The 14976-nt window shown below is 31.2% G+C and overlaps 3 protein-coding genes across 3 annotated transcripts; all 3 read right to left on the bottom strand.

Moving 5' to 3' along the window:
• Positions 1–614: 614 nt before the first annotated feature.
• LOC135955851 (cuticle protein 67-like) lies at positions 615–1230 on the bottom strand. The gene has a single exon (XM_065506219.1). The coding sequence runs from the start codon at positions 1228–1230 to the stop codon at positions 709–711; it is 522 nt and encodes a 173-aa protein (XP_065362291.1). The 3' UTR covers positions 615–708.
• A 5853-nt stretch (positions 1231–7083) lies between these two features.
• On the bottom strand, positions 7084–7713 carry LOC135954790 (cuticle protein LPCP-23-like). Its single transcript, XM_065505024.1, has one exon. The coding sequence runs from the start codon at positions 7711–7713 to the stop codon at positions 7084–7086; it is 630 nt and encodes a 209-aa protein (XP_065361096.1).
• Positions 7714–14038: 6325 nt separating this feature from the next.
• On the bottom strand, positions 14039–14776 carry LOC135954789 (cuticle protein 76-like). The gene has a single exon (XM_065505023.1). It carries the CDS (start codon positions 14774–14776, stop codon positions 14108–14110), a length of 669 nt encoding a protein of 222 aa, XP_065361095.1. The 3' UTR covers positions 14039–14107.
• Positions 14777–14976: the final 200 nt, after the last annotated feature.

The following is a 14976-nucleotide window of genomic DNA, read 5'->3' as shown; positions in this document are numbered from 1 at the left end:
AAATAAAATAATTTTTTTTTTCGTTTTATACTAGTGTTGTACGTTTTGTTAAGCACAAATTTTTTTTCGAACCCATTTACTTAGTAAAAAAATTAAAAAAATTTTGCTGACTTGATTTTTTCCAAAAGATTTCAACCCAAATATTATAAAAATATCAAAAACCAATTTTGGAAAAGATGCGAATAAGTACATTTTGTTCTGCGGCTCCTCACATGTAAAATTGACACTCAAAGTACACGCTTGTAAGCAAATGCGATTCTTTTGATCGATATTTCATTTTGTTCCTTTTATATGTGGCTTTGCGTTAAAGTAATAAATCTGAAAAATTTTGCCGTCAATTTTCCATGATTTTTTTATAACAAAAAAATCGAATCTAATCGAATTATTGAACCTTTTGCTGTTACAATTTGCACTTAATCGTATGTTGTTTTGTAATAAATTTTTCTCCTCAATTGTAAGTATTTATTTCGTCTAATCTTGCCTTCAATTGTACTAAAGTATATTTCTAGTCGAAAGTTCTCTTAATTCTAGGCCTTTTTATAGGCAGCTACGCTTGACCCAATATATTAATATTCCTTTTAGAAATATTGTGTCGTTTAAATTCAAACAATAAATTTTTAATTATTCAAGATTGAAAAAAGTCAACAAACTAAATTTATTTCAGCACAACAAAGAGATACAAATAATAAAAAATTAAAAAAAAAACATTTAATAGCCCCAGTGAGAACCGAAACCATCAAAGGACACATGAGCTACAGTATCAGCTGGAGAGTAAGCAATGGCTTGCTTAACAACGGGAGCAGCATGAGAGTACACGACGGGAGTATGGGCAGCATAAGTGTTGACAGTGTGAACAGGAGCTGAAACCAAAGTCTTGGTATATACAGGAGCTGGAGCAGCATAAGTGACAGTGGGAGCAGCATAGCTGATAGTTTTGGCAACAGCAGGGGCAGCATATGTAACAGTTTTAGCAATAGCAGGCGTATAGACATTATTGCTAATGCGGGTATCTACTTTACTGACACTGGAGTAGGGAGTCTGTACCGATTTGGAGTAGGAAGACACAGTGCCGCCAAAAGAGCGCACAACATTCTGTTGAGTAGAGGCAACAGCATCGACGGCAGGATTCACGTACTTGACTACAGGTGAAGCAGCATAAGTAATGGGTGATACATAACCAGCACTGGCAGCAGCCAAAAGTGCGCAGAAGGTAATGAATTTGAAAGCCATGGTAAGTAAGTTGTTTTAGCAGCTGAAATGGAGAACTGATATTGATAACTAATTGCAATTCAGTTTTTATATGATTTTGAAAGCCAAATTGTTATAATTAAATTGTATTTGCCAAAACTTTATTAATTCAGGGTCAATTTTATAGCTAATTAAATTACATACTTATATTTTGTGTAAATCTAAGAAAAGGCTTTAATTGTTATTGGTATCTTTCTTATTAACCTTTTTTTTAACCACATATTGTCAACCGGTTTTGAAATTATTGTTTAGGCTTAAACATATTATGTATGCCAGTACTTATTATTGAAAACAATACACTGTTTACAGCTTATAATTCAAAAGTTTCAATTATCATTATTGTGTTACTTATTATGCTTTATATCTTTCACATTCAAATTGTAACATATATCTAGCTGGCTTGTTTTTTGATGTTACTCTAGAGTAAAATTAATATCAATTTGCCAAAAAGTACAAATGAACTCAAAGTCAAGTCTTTTGTAATATTAAGAGACTATTAGAGTATCTGTTTTCGCAAAACTAAACACGAAAGCAATTTTTTTATTAAATACTCTTCATTTTCCTGCACTGAATATTCAATTTTCATTACTAGGATGTATGAATGTTTGCATTGAAAGTTTTTTAAAAGTTTTTCTTTACTTTTTGGAAATTCTAATAAATATTCATCATCAGCCATAAAAAGAAAAATTTACCATTTGCCAAAATGTAGAGCATCTCTACCATCATATTCATACTATTCAAACAACAAAAGCATTACAAAAAGAAATATATCTAGATATACATATGTATGAATGAGTATTTGCCAAACTTTTAAGAATCATAATAAAAAAAGTTTTTTTTTTTTTCTTTTGCACCCCATAGGGCGTATTTTGTGTTTCTTTTCCTTTGGTTTTCATTCTCGCAATTGTCATCTTACCTTAATAGGAGGGTGCGATTATTTTTATAAATATTTGTTGTGTGCTTTTGTTTTCTCATCATAATTTATGTTTTTATTACAATATATTTTCTACTTGAATTGAAATAAATTAAGTGGAAAATATGCATGTCGAAATTTTGTTTCTCAAAAAGTTTTATTCAATACATTTTATATGCAAAAGTTTGTTGGTATTTGCTAGAGTAAATATCTAATATAACCTTGATACTACATTTGATTGTATAACTAAATTTTTCTGGATTTATTTATTTAAAATTCTTTGAATTCTTCTTTTTTGCATTTAAATAAAACAAGTATGTTCGGCTGTGCCAAGATTCATGCATTTAAATCATATTGGGATCAAAATATGTATAGTGGTCCATACAAAGATATTAATAAATTTTGATCCAAAGCTTTGGGACCCAAAGTTTGGGTGAAACTCCACCAGTTTGGGCGAAAAGTCCACCCAGACCGAAAAATTAAAAGTTAACCAACAGTATTTCCTTTCTTGTATTATTTAACTTAAATATTCAAAATTAACTAAATAAAAGAGTACAAAGCTTTCCTGGGTTGCGATGGCGAGATACTTCTTCGCTTTGGTCAGTTGTGTTTTATTTCTAAGGGCATATTCTCTTTACAATTTATATTTCTAGGAGTAATTGTTCTAAAGCACTCTTACCGAAAAACCTTTGATATAACAGCAGCTACCTTAATATAAATCCAAAAGAGTAAACAAAAAAAATTAACGGTAAAATTTTGATTTGATTTTAATGATAATTTAAGATAACGTCACGCCAGAAGTGGTGATTTTGACACAAAGCCCAGCCAAAAAAGTTTGAATACCAAGAATAGGAGGCATTGAGGGAAGAACGACGCTGCAAAATCGACAACGCTTGGTGTCATTTTGACAACATACGGCGTCACTTTTTTTCGATACCGTACTTTTCAATTTGTAAACAAACGGGTACAAATCGACAATGCAATGTTGTTAAATTATTCGCGACGCATTTCAACGTGAGTTGCTTTTTATAAGTTTGTTTTAATTTTATTTACATAAAAATATTTGAATAAATAATAAAGGGTAATAGTGATGCAAATAAATGGTTTAAAAACTAAAACATAAAAGAAAGTGTAATTGTGTTTGATTGCGAATTTGTGTTGATGCAGATCCCGGCAGTTAAGTCAGTGATGATCCAGGCAGAGAAGACCACCGAATCGAGAGACGACATACAACTCCAAATGGAAACTTATAGTTTTTATATTTATTTTATATTTAAGTATTTATAAGTATTGTATTCAAAAAAATATACAAAATAAAGAAATTGTTATGTACATATGTATATTAATTACCAAAAAATAGAAAGGAAAAATTGTCAGGCGTCAAATCGTACACGAACGGTATCAAGTCGAACTTATGGTGTCAAATTGACAACGTTCGTACACGAACGGTGACGAATTGTCAACGGTCTGTTATAAAATCGTAATCGAACGTTGTCCAATCGACAACGGATGGTGTCAATTCCGCAACGGAATGGTATCATTTTTTCGTTGTCAAATTGACGCCGTTCGTGTACAAGTTGTACACTACGGGGTTGATACACTATTGTACACGGATGTGTTCACTTTTTCGCTGGGTGTACTCCACAAAAATTGTTGTCACACTCAAGAAGAGCTTGCAAAATCATTGGCCACAACCCAATGTATTTGCTTTTGGATGAATCCTGCTGCATGCAAACGTTTTGAAATTGCCATGCAGCAGGATTCATCCAAAAGCAAATACATTGGGTACCATACGAATTGAAGCTGAGAAACCTTCAAAGACGATTTTGTATGTCTGAAATGCAAAGAATGCTGGAAAATTGATTGATAGCTTCCAATACAAATTTTCAAAATAAAAGCTTTAAATTTAATTAGGATTACACATTTTTAATTACATTACTTTCGGGAAAATTTCACCTCATAAGTCCGTTCCTCTAGGTCCTATATAGGCGAACTAGTAATACTTCAACTATTTTAGAAGATAAATATCACAAGTGATCTAGAAAGTTTGAACTGTGTTTTACTTATTCCTAAGATATTATTTTACCTTCATAAGGTCTTCAAATTTACTGACGTTAACGATCTTCGGGTCAAATTTTTCCCAAATAGAAAAACGTAGTTGTTGATATTTTAAATTAAATTAAAGTCATAAAATATGAAAAATATCAACCACTCATTTTTTTTAAAAAATTCAATTTTAATTTTTAAAATGTGTAAAATTTTACCGAAGACCGAAGAAGGATAAGAAAAACTTAGCTTTGGTATTTACCAGGGGAATCCCAGTTTTCAGTAGAGTATAATGTTCAGCAAGTATCATGAAAAGAGAGTGATGTACATATATTAGAGCTACCAAAAATATATTGAAAAAATTTAACTTAATTGTGCGTAACAAAATACCTCCAAACAAGTTTATAGGTATTATTTTTGTCAATTTCTTTTTCTAAAAACCTAACGTAGTTGTTGACATTTGAAATCTCAAAGACCTTGTGAAGGATAAAAGAAGTAATCCAATTTTTTTTAATCACTATTAACTATTTTAATAAATAAAACTTTTTCTTCTTATTTCTAGGCGTATTAATATTTTTCCAAAAAAAAAAAACAGTTAACCGATTATTATAAAAAAACCGAAACCGGTTTATATTAAATTGGAATTTTTCGAAGAAACCGAAAACCGGTTTCTAAAAAATGTCGAAAAATCGATCACCCTACGAGCTACGACCAATTATGGACTGAAGTTCATAAAATTTGATACAACGATTTTTCTATATGGAGTATTTCCCCATGGTTAGTCATATTCAATAGTAGTTTAGACACAATTTTTCAACAAAATCGGTCAAGAACTCTCTGATTTAGAGGGGGTCCTAATTTTGGCCAAACAGGAGTTTTTTCACATCCATGTAACTTATTACCAGGTAAACCGGAAATATGCTCTAAAAAAAGCGTTTTAAGCGCTTTAAATATGCTCTTAAAAAAACAAACTTTACATAATTTTTAACCAAAAAAAATTGACTTAAATTTTCAAATAAAAATCGTTGTCAATTGGATCTGAAAACATTTGTATACATAAGCTATGTTCAATAACTAAAAGTTGTTACTATTTAGTAACAATTGTTACTGGGAAAGCGTTCATTAACTCCAAAAACTTGCAAGTAGAGAAAACTAAAATTTTACAGAATGTTCTCTCGTTGCAAACTATTACAAGTTCTATTTTGAACTCGTAATAGTTAGCATCATATATTTCATATGTTTTGTGTTATTGTTTATTTATTTACAATTTTATTTTTGTGATGAAAGAATGTAAAAAAAAGAATTAAAAAATTTAAATTGAAGAAAATGTGAGTATTTTACATTTTAAAAGGAATAAAATAAGAAAATTGTGTGTATAAAACAATAGTTACTGGAAAATCGTTCATTTACTTTTTACTATTTTTGAGAATTTAAAAGAGTAATTTTGTAAATTTTGATTTTATTCTCTCGTTGCTAGTATTTACTGGGAAAGTAAATGAACAGACCTATAGAAAATGTTCCTTCGACATCAACTGATGTTACAGGAGGAAATTTAAAAGACAATATTTCTTTAACATTTAGAACGGTTAAGTTTGAATTAGAACTAAAATTTGATATTTTGATGGCGCTATTATTAAAATAGTGCTTATTTTATATTAAAACAAGTAAGACAGCAATATTCGGCTTTGCGGAATCTTATATACCCTTCACCAAATTACACTTCAAAATAAAAAATTTTAATTATTTTTAGGTGAACAAAAAATATTTTTTCCATTTTTTGGAAAAAAAAATTTTCGAATTTAATTTTTTTTTTTTTTTCAATTTTAAAATAATTTATTTGTTTTTTAAATTTTTTTATTGGTGAAAAGCCATCTATTTTTCAATTTTGAATTTTAAACAAAGGAAGTAAAAACCTGTAACACAACAGTGAAAAATAAGTAAGACAAAATTTGTTTTTGATAGAGTCAGAATATGCTATTAAACAGTAAAGTATGCTTTAAAAACGCAAAAATATGACATAAGTATGATCTTAAAACAAATATATGCAAAAATATGAATTTAAGGGTAAATATGCAAAAATATGCACTAACAAATCGATGGCAAAATTCTTAAATAGTTCTGAAACATGTAAATATATTATCCATGTGCTCATTAGACTCACCAGAAAAAACATGCATTTGCATATTTTGGTTTCCCTGCTTATTACCCATTGATCTTAGCAAAAATTGTCCCAAATAGTTTAGTTAGGTAATTCTTAAATTTTTCAAAAGAAAAATTAAAAAAAAAATTGTTTGATTTTTTTGGCAAAATCAAAAACTTTTTTGACATTTTTTTCAAAGAACAATAGCTTTATGGATGAGAAAAAACACCTGTTTAGCCAGACATCGGTTTTAAAAATTTGTTCACTTGACTGAACTATTTGTTTTTCATACGAACAACGTGAATATGAAAATACTTATATTTTAAATAGCAAATCATTTTGGAAATATGTAGCCTTTTTATTTATACAATAAATATGTCCATAGTTTACAAACGCAATGACAAAATCATTATAGGTCTTGGTATAAAACTCAGCCCTGTTTTGTATTCAATTCCAATTTTTCCACCTTTATAAGTATATGAAGACAAGGATATTTAGCTAATATTGCAGATATCCAAGAATAAATAGGTAAACAACTTAGATGATTTAAATTTCATGTGGTGATCTACAATGTTATCTAGTTTTAGCAGATACTAGTTGTTATAATAAAAATTAATAAATAAATAAAAAAAAAAACGTTCAACTTTTTCAGTGTTAATTTATATATTTCTTAAATAACATTATTTCAACAATCAACAAAGTATTAACACAAATAAGTCCATAAGTTTTATACTACTTAGAATCCCCAATGAGTACCAAAACCATCGAAACTCATGTGAGAGACCATTTCAGCGGGAGAGTAATGAATGGTTTGGCTGGTACCATAACCAGAAACTCCGGGAGCATTGTGGGTATAAGTGGTAGCAGCAGGTCCATGGTTGTATGAGGTCGAAGCTGTAGGTGCGGAGTATGAAACCGTTTTAGTGACAGCAGGTTGAGAGTATACCAAAGGAGATTCATGAGAGTAGACGGTTTTAGTAACAGCAGGAGCGGCATGAGTATAAACTGTGGGAGCAACATGGCTGTAAACTGTGGGAGTTACAACAGTTTTGGTAACAGCTGGAGCGGCATAAGTTACACTAGGAGCTGCATAGGTGACAGTCTTCGCAACAGCTGGTGTATAAACATTATTATTGATACGTGTATCCATTTTACGGACACTGGAGTAGGGGGTATCCACTGATTTGGAGTATGATGAAACAGTACCGCCAAAAGATCTTACCACATTTTGCTGGGTGGAGGCTACAGCATCTACGGCAGGATTAACATATTTTACCTCTGGAGCAGCGGCATATGTTACAGGTGATACAAAACCAGCATTAGCGGCAGCCAATAAAGCGCAGAAAGTAACGAATTTGAAAGCCATTTTATTGTGATGTTTAGTGTAAAAGTGGGTAAATAATTTAAACAAATACTGGTTGTTGATTGTTGAGTAATTTATCGTCAACTGATACTGTTGATAAATAATTGTGTGTATTTATACACTAAACAAAGCTCAGAATTAATATTTGTGTATGAATATCTATTTTTAATTATCTATGGTTGAATTTGGCTGCAAGCAACTTATGAAATCTTTGTTAGTAAATTCACAACCATTAAAATGCATTGTAATGTTATGTCAGTTCTATTGTATTTTAATATAATTGCTAATATCAATATGGGAGCTGTTACGGACTCAGAATGGGATTCCTAATACTGTGAAAATTTTCCAAAAAAAGGACGCCATTATTTTTATTTACGCAAAAACCTACAGAAAAATGATAATACCCGCAAATCAAATGAAGTGACCTGGTCACAAACGAACTCTAATATACAGTGAGATAAATTGTAATAATTGTGAATATTCTAAACCACTTTGATTTTTTTGAAAATACAACCCGGCTTTCAGAATATTGTCTTTGGTGGTATCAGTTTTAAGTTTTCTACCACTTCAATTTGGCTGATCCGATTGACATGAAATTTCACATTCGAAACAGGATTAGACATCTGGTTTTGACGACGGACTCTAAAGACCCTGTAATAATGGTGCTGGGTGTCTCAAAATAGGGCACCTTTTTTAGACGCTTTAAAGGAAAATCACTTATGCAGCGAATCATTACTTGCGATGAAAAATGGATCCATTAAGATAACCCGAAGCATATGAGATCGTATGTGAAGCCCGGCGAAGCAGTCGAATCGACGCCAAAAACAAATATCCATGGTTCTAAGGAAAGTATCTGTATTTAGTGTTAGCAGATGGGTCCAATCTATTATGCTGAAATCTGCCCAGACCATCACTGTGAACCTGTACCGAACGCAACTGATTCGTTTGAAAGCGCCCATAATATGCGCCCGCACATGAAACCGTAATATTTTATCATTACAAGGCTCGGCCACATGTTACAATAGCTGTTAAAATGTATTTAGAATAAAGTTGTTGGGAAGTTTTGCCTCACCCGCTTCATTTTATCCGAGTATCTGTGCAAAAATAAGTTCCGTGTAAAAACAAATCACACAACTATATTTTGTTCATAGATTCTGAAGAAGAACAACTTTCGAAAAAAAAATTAACCTACCTATGTTATAAATATCGATTTCGAACCAATATTTTACACAGATATATAATATGTATGAAAAAACTCTACTTCGGGATTTTGTATATATCTCAGTTTGAAATTAGACATCAATAATACACATGTAAAGAAAAACAGCCGTACCTAAATTTTTTAAGTCCACTTTCGAAAACTAAAATAACCAACATATCTTATAAATATTTATGTCGAGGCTAAATTTTATATAGATCGGTTATATGTATGCAAAAAGATCAGTATATAATTGGTCATAGCTCCCACATAAGATCCACTTCCGAGAATAACTTTAAGTAATGAGTGCGCCTAGAGGATTGGGCTAAAGAAATCTGAAAATATTATTTGTGGATCAGAAATGTTTGGTGTTGAAAATGAACAAAATCGGTCCAACCAAAATATTTTCGGAACAAAGTGTTGCTCAGTTTTTATACCAAATTTACATCAATCGGTGCCCGTATTATTTAGGTGGTAAGGTTCAGCATAGCCGAATATAGCACCTTTACTTGTTTTGAAAGATATCTCAATAGAAATATATTCCACTGCTCTACTTTACAGTTTGAATTATGACTATGTACTAGGGGACCCGAATTATTCTATTTTTATACCCTACACCAAAATAGTGGGGGGGGTGTATTATGCGTTTGTGCAGATGTTTGTAACGCCCAAAAATAGTAGTATAACACCCACCTTTAAGTATACCGATCGACATAGAATCACTTTCTGAGTCGATTAAACGATGTCCGTCCGTCTGGTTGGCTGGCTGGCTGGCTGGCTGGCTGTCCATGTAAAACTTGTGCGCAGAGTACAGGTAGCAATTTTGAAGATATTTTTATAAAATTTGGTACATATTATTGTTTCGGCCCAAGGACCAAGCCTATTGAAACTGACCATTATTTCAGCCCCCATACAAATGTCCTTCCGAAAGTGGACTTTATCGGTCATAAATGTTTAATTTATACATTTATCTCCACAAATTCCGCTCCAGATAAGTTTTATATATACAAAATTCATGTCACCAAATTTTGTTACGATCGAGCCATAATTAGTCATAGCTCCCATATAGACTAGGGTTGGTCACCCGTGTTGACGGTGTCAAAAATGAGCCAAATTATAAATATTTTCATGTCACCAGTTTGGCTGCAATCGGAAATAATTTTCTGCCTCCGGTTTCATGTTGAATTTTTCAAAAATGTAATTGAAAATGACAATAGAGCATGATAAGTATGTTTATTCTAGGTAATTGTATTTATTTGTATAAATAGAAATAAATTATAATTACATATAACTAGGGGGCGGATTTTCATGCATTTATTATTGGAAAATATGCGCTTAAAATATGCTTCAAAAAAAACAAAATATGACCTAAAAATTAAAAAAATATGCACTTATATTTTTGTGCAGAAACATAAAATAATTAAGTATGGAATTCGAAATGTCCAAAAAAATACACAACACTGTTGGCAGCAGTTAGAGCTCTTTAAATTATACCAGGAATTAAACAATTAAAGTTCTAAAACTATTTTTAAAATAATTTTTCTTCTGAAAAAACGATGGACGATATATTAATTGTAATATCTTGGTATGAATACTTGTTTAAAGCCATAATCTTTAGAGCTTCTCTATTTTGATCGTGCTGTAAAGTAGCATCCAACCTTAATTTTTATCTCGTAATAACCAAGCAATTAAGCAATTAGTAAATGTATCCCTTATAGAGGGAAATAATATCTGATCACTTGGCTGACTCCAATTTATATATTTTGGGTCATTTGACGTGCTATTTGTAATGCACAGAGAAGTCAATTGGTTACTTTATACATCCCATGGAATCTAGCATAAAGACAATTATCACTTAAGTGTCTCTATGTAATCTATAGTGTCTCTAAGTTATCCAAAATCACTAGTTTACGAAAGTCTCGTAGAAATAAATGTCTGGAGCGGTAACTGTGTATGTGAATCTTTCGATAACGAAATCTCTTATAAATCGAATTTGCAATTAAAACAAATATGAATGTTTTTCGATACATTTAATGAATTTTTGATACTTAAAAAAACTAAACTTTTTTGAAGAAAAATGTTTTGAAATGATAATTTTCAATTACTGTTAAAGAAATGAAGAACTTAATGCCAGTTTCTCGATGTCGAAAGAAGTTAGTTAGTAAATGTTATCTACTGCTATTTCTATAATAAATTCGACAAAAAAAATTGTTGTCGAAATAATGTATTGCCCATTAATGACAAAAAATTATATTTTTATTAAAAATTGGCATAATATGCATATAAATATGCATTTTGAAGTAAAATATAACAAAATATGCATTATCAATAAAATATGCAAAAATATGCACTAACAAATCGATGCCATTTTGCAGCAAAATGTGCGATTCGGATAGATAATTGGTCTACATTGTATTTGGACGTTCGAGAAAAAACATGCATTTGCATATAAATCCGCCCCCTACATATAACATATTAAATATTTAGAGAAAAAAAGTATTACAAAAATGTTTACAGAAGTGAAAGAAAGGATAATCAAAATAATAATGAAGTGTTCATATAGCGACAAAATTATTTTTGCTATCAAAATTTGGTATTGATTTTCTTGATTCTATATGAGCTTTGATGAATCGTTCTCTTGTTGTTTTGTTGTACTCAGCTTTGACTGCTCTCTTTACCGCTTGAGTATGACAGGGGTTGAAATAGCTCAATTCCTCCGTTGTTTCCATCTTCAATAAACAGAAGAAGATTTTTTTATCTTCAGATTTTAATATAGGTGATTCAGTAATATATTCATCCCATTTCAAAAGGTCATAGTATGATGTAGCATTAAAATTTATCGTTGGTATCTGAAACAGCAGTAGTTTATTTGACGATGTGAATCTACTTTTCAAAATTCGATGGACAGCTAATTCACGAATATGTTGTTGGGGATATATTAACATTATAATTAATAAGTTTTCAGGATCTGCTAAATAACTGTTTCTTTGAATGACTGGGCCGACAAACCTTCAAAGTTGTTGGTAAATATCTGCTAAGTTTGATTAGTTCAAAAAGTGTCGAGGTCCGTCTTTACAGCTGGGAAGAAATTTTTAGAAACCCACACTGAAACGTAAACCTTTACAATATATATTGCAATAGTTGTTAGATTTGTTCTCAACTGAAATATAAAGATGAAGGTCTACACTTATATCTTCAACGCAAAGCTCTGGTAAGTTCGTGAGAATTGGTTGAAACTTCACTATTGGCCTTTTTTAAAGTTTTCAAGTTCTTTGCCAATTTCTCCTAAACATGTTTGTGGCCTTGATGTTCCACCATCAATATGTTGAAACAGGTGTCTGAATGGCAGTTCATTCAGTTTTTCTAATAAACGAATATACACCCGTATGCAAGAAAAAGATTTTAATGGTAGTAATTGTAATTGTTCTGCTTCTTCACAATCTGACTGATCATATTCAAGTTCAGAGCTCTGCTCAATATAAGTATCTGGCTACTTATAGCCATTTGTGTAACCGTTCTCTGGTATGTTATCAAAATTCGTTCTCTTGCTGGTATTTTTTGTTTTTTAATGCAAGTACATTTCCGAAAATCTTTGCACTTACATGCCGAAATATCAAACAAAGTCTTGCTTTCACAAAGGATCTTTTCCAACTTTTCTTTAAGAATTTTCGGGTGAGACTTTATAAGATTTTTACATTTTAAATGATATGTTCGTATTATAACCTTCATTCGTCTAACAGATACAGAAGGTATTGACGATTTTCCCATATTTATATCAGTTTTAGAATAACGATGGCTTCTATGAAAACCAAATAAATAATAGCTCTTTTCCCCTAATCTATCGAAATATGTAGAAAACTCGATTTTTAGGGTATTCGTATAAAAAAAAATAATATGTAAATACGTGTTCTGCTGAAATGTAACAGTAAGAATCCGGATATGAATGGTAAAATTTTATATTGGTATCAGTAGTTAATAGTATTTCGCATAAAAATGTATTATTAATGTGATGTAAAAAATTTACTCTTTCCAAAAATTCAATCCCGATCCGGAGGAGTAAAACTTAAAACAATGCAATAAAATTTTAGATACATATTAGCTAAACCATTGGCACATTTTTATCTCTGAGCCTTTCAAAAATATAAGAAAAAAACATTTTGACCCACCCGAATATAGACCCGCTTCCGAAAATCACTTTAACGTGCATAAATCGCTTAAAAATGTTGTTATACACACAAAATTAAACATGGTTAACTTTAATATAGACATAAATGATACGAACTAATTTAATGGTGATCGGTCCATAATTGGTCATAGCTCCCATATAAGGCCCACTTTCGAAAATCAATACTTTCTTACTTGTTTCTTGTTCGAATAGAACGAATAATTCGAATAAGAGATTTGAACTTGTTCGAATAATTCAATTACATGTTTGAAATTAATCGAATTATTCAAATAATTAAAATTTGTTTAAATAATGTAAAATAAGAAGTTTATTCTTTATCAAGTCGTACATAAAGTTGTATCCTCTAAAGTTACATTTAGTAACAACACTTATATATATTTTAATATCATATCCTTCATTTATTTCATGAATGTCACTGTTGAAAACTTTTTCTATATCACATTCTCTATTATCTTCTTAACATTGAAATTTTTATCAACTAACTAACGTCCATATGTATAGCTTGCCTTATATATAATTGCGATTCAGTCAATACTTCACCGCTATATTTTCGCATTGCATCCGTCGTATCTGGACCCTACAATTTTAGATTCTAAAAAAAATCCAGGATGACTCAAAACAATTTATTTCTCAGTATTTCTGAGAAAAACATCGTTTGGTTCTACTGCAAATTGTATGGGAAAACGTGAACGCCAACCAGGAATTGTGTCAAATCCATTCGTTATTGTGAATATCATTGACGGCATTACTACTTTTATTTTTTATTCGATTATTCTTCATAAAAATTGTCGAATTAATCATTATTTGAAAATAGTAATCTTTAAATTCTTTGAATAATTTTGGTATGAAATTGTTCGATTAATCGAACGATCATTATTCGAATGCATACCCTACTATGTAGTAATTAAATAAAAGACAATTAATATTCGTTACATATAACTTTATTAGAAAAATATAATAATTCAAACAATCAACAAAGTATTAACAACTACAAATCATAAGCTATAGACTACTTAGAAACCCCAGTGAGTACCGAAACCATCAAAACTCATATGAGAGACAGCTTCAGCGGGAGAGTAATGGACGGTTTGGCTGGTACCATAGCCAGAAACTCCGGGAGCATTGTGGGTGTAAGTGGTAGCAGCAGGTCCATGATTGTATGTAGTGGTAGCAGTAGGAGCAGTGTATGTAACAGTTTTTGCGACAGCAGGTTGAGAGTATACCAAAGGAGATTCATGAGAGTAGACAGTTTTAGTAACAGCAGGAGCAGCATGAGTATAAACTGGAGCAGCATAGGTTACGGTTTTGGCAACTGTGGGTGCGGCTTGGCTATACACAGTTTTGGCAACAGTAGGAGCCACATGACTGTAAACAGCTGGAGCGGCATAAGTTACGCTAGGAGCAGCATAGGTCACAGTCTTGGCAACAGCTGGAGTATAGACATTATTATTGATACGTGTGTCAGTCTTACGAACACTGGAGTAGGGAGTATCCACTGATTTGGAGTAAGATGATACAGTGCCACCAAATGATCGCACAACATTTTGTTGAGTAGAAGCTACAGCATCTACGGCCGGATTGACATATTTTACAACAGGAGCAGCAGCATATGTAACAGGTGATACATAACCAGCATTAGCAGCAGCCAATAAAGCACATAAGGTAATAAATTTAAAAGCCATTTTTTATTGATTAGTTTACTGTGTTTTGGTTAAATGATATAAACAAATACTGGTTGTTGCTTCTTGAGTAATTGATCGTCAACTGTTACTGTTAGTGAATAACTGCTTGTATTTATATAGTGTAAGTAAAGTAGACTTGAAATAGTTATGTATGTATGTCAATATGATTTAGAGTTGTTAATGCTCAAATGTTTAGTTAT

The sequence above is a fragment of the Calliphora vicina genome, chromosome 3, assembly GCF_958450345.1.
Source record: "Calliphora vicina chromosome 3, idCalVici1.1, whole genome shotgun sequence".
NCBI lineage: Eukaryota > Metazoa > Arthropoda > Insecta > Diptera > Calliphoridae > Calliphora > Calliphora vicina.
Note: the sequence above shows the minus strand (reverse complement) of the source record. Positions and strands in the feature narration are given on the sequence as shown.

What these genes read in the sequence shown, in the direction of transcription:
- LOC135954790 (XM_065505024.1), bottom strand. Translation starts at nt 7,713, where the DNA reads ATGGCTTTCAAATTCGTTACTTTCTGCGCTTTATTGGCTGCCGCTAAT.
- LOC135955851 (XM_065506219.1), bottom strand. Translation starts at nt 1,230, where the DNA reads ATGGCTTTCAAATTCATTACCTTCTGCGCACTTTTGGCTGCTGCCAGT.
- LOC135954789 (XM_065505023.1), bottom strand. Translation starts at nt 14,776, where the DNA reads ATGGCTTTTAAATTTATTACCTTATGTGCTTTATTGGCTGCTGCTAAT.